Raw genomic sequence first — 9,074 nt, forward strand, 5'->3', positions numbered from 1 at the left:
TGAGTGGGGTATACCAGATGGTTGTTGTCAATAACCACAATAAATAACTTCTAAAAATTAAATCAACTGTATTTATTATATTATACAATAAATTGCGTCAAAAATTTTTGGCTGTTGTCAGACAATTTATAAAGAAAAAAAAAAAATCAAGCTACTGATAACTATAAATGCGAACGTATCACTTGAGGGAGCTTTAGAGCAGAAATAAATAAGATCACTGTATGAAAAGAAACGACTGAATGTTGCGTGTATGAATTTGTTGACATTTTTTGTTGTATGTAAATAAAGAACAATTAAAATCATGAGTCCATTTTTCTTATAATTTTTTTGAATCTCCTACATAATTATTACATTGTATACAATGTATATCCTAAAAATTCAAGTATTAATATCACCTATTAATTTTTAAGCTGCAATACTAAATGTTAATTGTTCATACGGTTGATTATCTAATTTTTTATTTTCTAAAATTTATTGCGATAAACATGATAAGAGTAGCAGCTTAAGCGAGATTACATAATAAAATACTCGTAAAAAAGAGTACAATTTTCAAAGTAACAGTTTTACTATCACTACTTATTGTTATCATTAATGATGTCAATGATTTCTATAAAATACACTTAAATTATGGCATTTGTTTTTTTTTTTTATAATACTAATTATTATAATTAAATAAACAAAACAATAAATAAAAATAAATTAGATTAACATTTTTTTATTAAATAATGTAGAGTAAGATGTAAAGAATGTTTTTCTGTTATTTATACTCAATTACTCACATACGAGGTCGAAGTATCAAGCATAGAATCAGTGAAAAACAATTTAAAAAAAAAGACCGGTACGAATGTGTATAAGTACAGCAGAATGGAAAAATCTTTTTTTCTTACTATTTTTTTTTTTGGTTTGCATTTTTTTTCTTTTTTTTTTACAAAAATACTAACATTCGAACACACGCTACATCGTATCAAATACAATTTAGTCAACAAAGTTCGACAACCTATCACCTTTTGATTAATAAGGCAACTCTTAGGAGACTCGTATATTTTAACCACGATTACGTTTTTAAAACTGTTTTTTTTTTTTTTTTTTTTTTTTTCCGTTACAACCAAAAAAATTATTAAGCATGAGTTTAACAATTTTTCAAGTACACCTTCGAGAGACATACGAAAAAAATTTACAATAATCCACGCCGATCGATTATCAGCTGGGCGGGATGGCCTTGGCAGTCTGTCCCATGCCCAGATTGGGTCTGGTGCCGAACCACGACATCTTCCACTCGAGCGTCTCTTGCAGCAGTTTCTCCTCCTCGGGCGAGAAATGCAAGAGCGTCGCCACTGCTCTCGTCAAGTGCAAGGCCTAAAATTAAAAAAAGAAAAAAAATCGGTTCCTCCCATCGTCTCACGCCCTATACGAATCGTAAAATAACTAGTATAAGAGATAGGACATCGAACCTCGTACTCGCGGCTGGTGAGGAACTTTATGAGGACGTGCTTGAGGTACACAAAGTTGATATCGTCTTCCCTGGAATTGTTTTGCTTGGCAGTGACGGTTTTGGACGAACTGGGGTTAAGAATGGCTGCGGAAGCTGCTGGCTCGAGGTCACTGTCCAGCGACGACGAGGGCACTCGCAGCTCTCGGTGGAGGGTCTTCTTCATGTCGGCCAGCCGCTGCTGCAGAACTTTGATGGTCTGGAGATAGAATTCGTCGTGTGTAAGCTGCGTTAGTCTACGATCTAACTTAATTTTAAGTCTTAGTTGTAAATTAGCACTATCTGGTTATTCGCTACGTTATAATTAAACTCGATTGAGACTCGTGAGTTCAACCATTGCTATGCCATATTACGTCGAGTTACTTTTTAATTTTTATTTCATATTAATTTGTGAAATGAAAGAAGGTTTCGTTCTCAGTGAATTTACTCCAACGAGAAATTTTTACTCAAACAATGATTGATTGGTCGAGTAATATTTACTCATGAAAATTTATAATAGTATTAAAGGAAAAAATACTTATCTTTTAAATGATAACTTAAATTTAATTTACAAGAAATGTCCTTCAACACTTAATAATCTACAGCCAAGTTGGGGTAACAATGTAAATACAAGAATCTTCTTAAGCTATACATACTAAAATAAGCCCGTGTACCTTGTTTTTCTCGTTCAGCTGCTCTTCTAGGTCCAACAAACTCATTTTCAAAGTTTTCTCGTTGCCTTCCATTTTTTCGTGGTCCAACTTTGCTTTCTCGAAATCGTTAATCCTCAATAAAGCCTCATCCAGCTTTTTAGTTATGTCTTCTAGATCTTTGGTCTTATTTTTCAAAGTATCCTCCAAATTATCCAATTGATTCTGCAGCTCCGCATTTTCCAACTCCTGCGTTTTAGTTTCCTGCTTAGCGATTTGTATCTCCTGGGATATCTTGGCGGTCCTGAGCAATGCCGAGTCCTTTTCAGTCTTTTCCTTTTCGAGACTTAAATCCATGTTAATTTTTATCGCTTTTTCAGATTCCAGTTCCGCTTTTAGCCGATCGACTTCTGATTGCAGCGTTAAAATTTTTGATTTCTCTTCTTCGTAAACTGACTTCATTTCGGCTAGTTGCACTTCTTTGCTGGCAAGATCACTTTTTGCTTCTTCTAACAGAGCTTTTTGTTCGTCGGCTTCTCGCGTCCTTTGTTCCTGATCATATAAAGAGACATTTCAGTACGACAATCGTATTTTCTTATTTCTTTGACTATGTACAGATTTAATAACGAAAAAAAAAAAATAAATACAATGTATTTATTATACTTATAAAATTATCATAAAATTGAACTGAGACATAATATACGCAGTGTCAAGTGTGGTTGATCGTAAATATTTCAACACAACAACGTTGAAAAAAATACTTGTAAGGTGTAACTAATACATTTATTATTGGAGCCAAAAATGGTAACTACAACAGTGTGATCAGTAAAAGTTTGTATATTTGAAAATTCATTATTTGTGTACAATGATTGGTACTATATTAAAAAAAAAAAAAAAAAAAATTAATAAAACGAAATACCATTACTGGAAAATAACTTGTTAGGTATTAAAAATAATTTTGGTTTTTGTGTTACGACGCCATTGTAGATGAAAACGTATATTACAAGGTAAATATCATTAAATCTATTAATAAAATTGTCTTAATTTTTAATTAGTGTAAAATTAATTAAATTACGAATAAATGTCAAAACTGGTTATGCCTAAAAAATAAAAAACTTAATCAACATTTTCGGTCTGGACGAATTAGACTTTTTACTGGAAAATTTTTTCAAAGTACAGTATACCTTATGCACACGAGCATCCATATAAGCACGTGTATACGACGCGTAGTGAAATTGCACTGTGGAAAAAGACTAGTTGGCAGCAGATATCTCTTGCCGTAAATTTAAAATTCGATGGTTGACACATAAATTTCACATGTACCTTCAATTTTTTATTTGTTTTTTGTTTTTTGTTTGAGATGCCAATGTAGAATCAACTGAACTACCTTATTTTTGTGTTTGTCATAATGGATTCGTATTATTTATTCATTATTTTATTATTTTTTTTTTTTTAAGAAAGTCAAAACATTAGTGTTCTCTTTAAAGCTCAATTTTCAAGCTATTTTTTCTTAAAATTTGATAAGTACATCATTTCTTAAATTTTACGCGGTAATGTATACTGATATTGTAAAGTTTAAAAAAATGTGTGCCCCTTGTAAGACCTTAGATTTACTGCTGTGTCATCTTAATTTATGGCGTAAAAATGACAACATAATCTTAAAGCTTGATTTTTGAACATGTTAATAGGTAAAATTGTAAAGAACACTAGTTGACTGTATTTCTGTTGATACATGTCTTTATCAATTGGGATCACTTATTTTGGAGATATACTATTACATCTACTTTTCTAGCACTACAGAGTAACTTTTGTTACAAAACTTTATCATGTCATATTGAGGTACTGTTCTTTGTACATGCTAAAAAACAAAATTATTATCAGTACTGGTTTTTCGTATCATTGTTTTTACGATTTTACACAACAGCTGCTTTATAAACACAAATTTGTTTGTTTATTCAACCGATTTTTGTAAAGAATTATGCCAAGAACACCGCGTTCTCTTCCACGAGTCCAACACTTTAAGACCATAGTCTGAAGTTTCTTCGAAATTTCAAGTCGAAGATTATTAGGTTAGAAGAATTTCCTTTCAGATCTCATTTGTCCAGACTACTTTTATTGAATAACGAAAAATAATACATAAAATTTGGTTGTACATAGTGTGTCTTGACAATGCTACATTTTATATGAATTAAATGTGTACAAAAATACAATAAAGACGTACCTCTAAAACAAATACGTCATGAAAAAAAGCCATTACAATAATAACTTACGAATCTATAATGATCATGCTTTTGAGGGAAAATAATATATATATGATAAACAACATATACTGGAGTACAATAATACGACAAGAAACAATTAAGAAAAAAAATCAAGGTCTAAGCGCAAAGCAACGAAAGCACGTGCAATCAAAGCAGTCCTGCAATGTAATAAAATTGTCATTACATAAATACCAGCAAAATACATGAGGTAACTGGCTACTCTTTCATAAAATAGTTCGGAAAAAAAATACACGTAACGTCTGTATGCTATAAGGCACAAATCGTGTGCATTCGCGGCTCTGGACGGGCTTATTGGAATGCAAAAATCACGGTCGGCTCGGTGAAAAACGCTCAAAAACAGTTTGGAAACGGCGCGATGAAGAGAAACGATTTATTGGAGCGCAACGACAAAGTTCGGGTGCGCCCATTCGGAATCAGAAACCATACGACAATTCAGAATCCATGCACGCGTCGACAGGAGACAAAGAGAGCCTCGCCGGCAAGTCTCTCACGGAAACTTCATCGTCTCGCGGTAACTCACAATTTGCCGCTTGTACTCGTCGACCTCGTCGTCGACGTTGGCCCGGAGCTCTTTCAGTTCTGAGGCCATTTCGTCGATGTCCTCGGTCATGCGCAAAAGCTTAGCATCTTTTGTCGCCATTACAACGCTCGTCACCTCTATTTCGGTCTCGAGGTCCTTTATCCTCTGGCTCAGCGTCTGCTTCTCCTGCTCGACTCTACGTCGCTCCAGGCCTTCCTCGCCCGCCTGCCTGCTCAGTCTGCCGACTTGGGTCTCGAGGCTCGATATCTTGGCCGACCAACTAGTTTTTATGTCCGACAAGTGCAGGTGGGCCTCTTCGAGCTTGCGCTCGAGGAGCGCTCGCTCGCGCATCAGATCGGCTATGCGGTCGTCCACTGTTATCTCACTGTTTCCCGATTCCAAGGATACCCTCTGCTCGAGGAGGAACAGCTTGTCCTTCAAGTGTCTCACTTCCTCTTCTGTTTGCGCTAATTGGCTAGACAGTCGAGCCTTTTCGCGCTGCGTGGAGTGACGGAGCGATTCCATTTCGTCCTGGCATCGAAAAAATGCTGCGGTTAATGGCAGTGGAGGGAAAATGAGGAGTTAAACGTGCGGCGAAAAAACAACAACTCCTCGGCCCCAAAAGCGCGCCCTTATCGGCTTGTCGAGCGGTGATAAGAGGTCACTGTATGCTTGTACCGTAGCTCGGTGAACTTTTGCTCTTATTGCTTTTGTTGTGTGCCTTCGATTTAGAAGCAAAAATGTTTTTTTTTTTTTGTGTAAAATAAGCCAGTAACAAAACAAACAAAAATATAACCCAACGACCAACCGAATTCATTGATAATAAAAACTGTGGTTTTGCAATTCGTTGAGTTAATTTATAAATTTTGACGCTCAAGTATCGTAAAAAAATTTGTATAAAAACGCAAAAGAGTAGCAGCCAAGCTGTAAAGACGTACCTCAATGATCAGCAGTAGCGTAGCGGTAAGTAAGCGGCAACACCTCGCTCGAAACATACTCTCCAAGATTCTTGATGATCAAACCGAAATCGGATTTTCATGCTTTTTTTATCACACCAATGATTCGCTCAGCTACAAATTTTATGATCCACAACCATTAAATATACTTTTGTCAGAATTGAGAGATGTGTGGACACGCACATTATTGCTTTCTAACGAAAGCAGATTAATTTTACTTGAGCTCTGACAAAATAAATATTGGAGCGATGGATCATGAATGGCGTAGCTTTGATGTGATGTTTTCGGACATTCACGAATGTGATGTTAAAGCTAAGAGGTAAGGCTTTCAATGTGGTATAAGGCACAAACGAAAAAGTGCAGAGAAGACACACTATGACGAAACTCAAAGCAATGTTGTGTAACTTAAAATAATAAAACGCTTAAAAATAAATTCCTTGCCTAGACTGACATAGCGATTTTGAGAATGTATTGTACTATTGGAACAAAAACGTGGTAAAAATAGTATGCTATGCAACAAGTGCACATATCTGGTGACTGTCATGCGAGAATCACTATGTGCACGAGTTGCATACTCATACTACACTAGGACATTCAGTGTATGCATGGATTTCAACTTTAAAAGTTTTTTTTTGCAATAGCAGATATGTAAAAATCAATGCCTTACACAAAAGGGTCAAAAATTATTTCTTTCAAAGTGCAAAATGAAGGCTAATAGTGTTTTAATTGATGTAGTGTATATATATATATGTACAAAAATGCTAATTAAACACATAAATGAAAGAAATGGACTAATAAAAATGTTTTGATAAATCAATCAAAAAATTCGTGTGGACTTGTACAGAAGCAGAATAATTCGATAAAATTGTTTTTTGTTACTCACTTGCACATTGTTCAGTTCGTCCTCGTATCTCCTCAGTCTAGACAATTCCATTTTTAAATTATCTATTTCAGTCAGTGCAGTTTTTAATAACTGAGATTTATCTTCAACCTCGTGTTCTTTCGAAAGTAACTGTAAAAATTTACAGTCAGAGTCTACACGAATATAATGAAACATCCACAAGTATAAGTAAAATGGAAAAAAAATCTTACAAGATGCTTAATTTTAGCCAACTCTTGATGCTGCAGGCCTTCCATTTGTTCTACATCTTCTTGAAAACTACACAACTTCTTCTTATATTCTGAAAAACAAAAATTACATGACAACAGTTTTCAGCTGAACAAACACGACAGTTGAATAACAAGTCTAACCCAGTTAGCTCAATACCTTCCGCATTGTTCAGAGCAACTTCCAGTGCGGCCTTCGCGCTTTCTGCCTTTTGCCTATCCTCAACTAGCTTAGCTCTTTCCTTTTCGTGCATGTCGATAATTTTTTTCCACTCCTTTTCCGTCTCTAGCATTTTGACTCTATGCTCTTCCTCCTTCTTTTCCATTTTCTTGAGAAACTCAGTTTCCTTTTTCTGCAATCTTTTTCTCCACTCATCCTCTCTACTTTCCAGCCTTTTGATAGCTTTGGCAGAAAGAGGAGTTCCATCCTCGAGTTTCAATTCAAAACTGTTTTCCCTCTTGAGGCGATAGGAAAGCGAGGGGGATACGTTATTTTCCTCTCTAATTGTTTCGTCCAGTGAAATTTGAGAACTGCTAATACTACTTCCTGAACCAGCCTGTAATCAATAAAAACATATTCACACATGACAAGATCCCAACAATCTAAATATAGAACCCACTAAAATGTAACACCACAAACTTTACTCGACGGAATGTACAAATACCTGTGACAGATGCCTGTTGAGGCCACGGACGCTTCCAGCGTTCCTGATAACGGCGGACACGTCACTGCCGATCTCCTCCTTAATCTTGTTCTTGAGGGTCGCAAACATTTTTCTCCTCTGACAACTGCTCCCGGAGCTTTGACGTCGAGTAGAGTGCAATGCTATGCCTGTACGAATAACAGGCCAGCCTGGCCAGCTAACAGCACTGCACAACCACCTGTCAACGTGACGCGTAATCGTCTGCAGGCGAACACGGTGGCCGCGAGGATGTGGGGTTGAACTTACTTTTTTTGACGTTAAAAGCCAAACAAACAACTTACATCAAGAGAACGACTTCACACCCACAAACTGATCAACGATTCGAGAGCTTCAGCGCAATGTACGTTTTCAGTCATCAGCAGCATTTACTATGTAAACTGGTCGTCAAACTTAATACACCATCAACGAGACCAGGTGTAAACAACAAGGACGCGGACTTGCTGCACGACAACAGGGAAGAGGTGGAAGCTTCGGCTCCTGCCGCACTGCCATGTTTTTATCTTTCAGTCTGTACTTAATAAGTACACCGTTCACTCAAATGATACTTGCACTTGCTTAGGTATGTATTACTTTTTACCAAGTACTATCTATTAAACACACGAAAAGGAGGGCTTACGTGTAAGATAAAAAAGCAACTTTCTGTGTACTTACACGACAGACAATTTATCGCATCAGCGGAAGAGTCGGAGGTCGGAGGAGGGCGAAGAGAGAGAGAGGGGTGCCGCGCGCACGAGAGTGAGACACGCCCACGCACAATTATGTGGTTGGTTGTAGCGGATTCAGCGGGAAATGCGAACGCTCGTTGCTTAGAGAATCGTTATCATCACGACGAGACAAACAAGATGAGCTTGAAGAGGAACTGGAAGCCGGCGAGAATCATAAGGATCCACATGATCGCATAGATAATTTTGTAGGTTAGGGCGTTGCAGAGGACAATAACGATAAGGGCGAGCAAGACCTTGATCACCGTCTCGATTATTTCGCGAGACATATTCCCCAATACTATTAACTATCCTTTGAGTTACGTGGAGAAATCTTGATGAAAGAGGTTAACTGCAGTGTCTTTGTGATTGCCTGCATTGTGGCCAGAAAGTAGGTACGAAAAACACACTTCATGTAGAGAGGCATATGTTTTTTCAACTTTGCTAATATAAAAGCAAAACAATGTCGTTTTTGGTCCTCAGGAGATTAGGCGTCGCATCTGCTGTACTCTACCAGACTCTACACTTGAGAATTCAAAATTTTCCGCATTCTGGTAATATTTTTAAAACTAGGTACAACAGAGCAAAAAAACCCTAGCAGTGCGAATTTAGTGAAATTAAGCACCACAAGGTTGTCAAAACTGAGCGGTTCAACCGTCAACAAGGGCGCTCACAGGGCTCTGGGG

At 36.8% G+C, this 9,074-nt stretch overlaps 1 protein-coding gene across 1 annotated transcript; it reads right to left on the bottom strand.

The window, feature by feature from the left end:
• Nucleotides 1-105: 105 nt before the first annotated feature.
• Nucleotides 106-8,351, bottom strand: LOC106636933 (uncharacterized). Its single transcript, XM_014349491.3, has 8 exons — nt 7,649-8,351; nt 7,144-7,540; nt 6,969-7,057; nt 6,760-6,888; nt 4,921-5,451; nt 2,143-2,670; nt 1,452-1,688; nt 106-1,356 (listed from the first exon to the last, which is right to left on the bottom strand). Exons 1-8 carry the CDS (start codon nt 7,754-7,756, stop codon nt 1,201-1,203), a joined length of 2,175 nt encoding a protein of 724 aa, XP_014204977.2. The 5' UTR covers nt 7,757-8,351; the 3' UTR covers nt 106-1,200.
• Between the last annotated feature and the right edge of the window lie 723 nt (nt 8,352-9,074).

The sequence above is a fragment of the Copidosoma floridanum genome, unplaced genomic scaffold (assembly GCF_036245765.1).
Source record: "Copidosoma floridanum isolate Cflo_tuat_1 unplaced genomic scaffold, Cflo_Japanese_pri ptg000019l, whole genome shotgun sequence".
NCBI lineage: Eukaryota > Metazoa > Arthropoda > Insecta > Hymenoptera > Encyrtidae > Copidosoma > Copidosoma floridanum.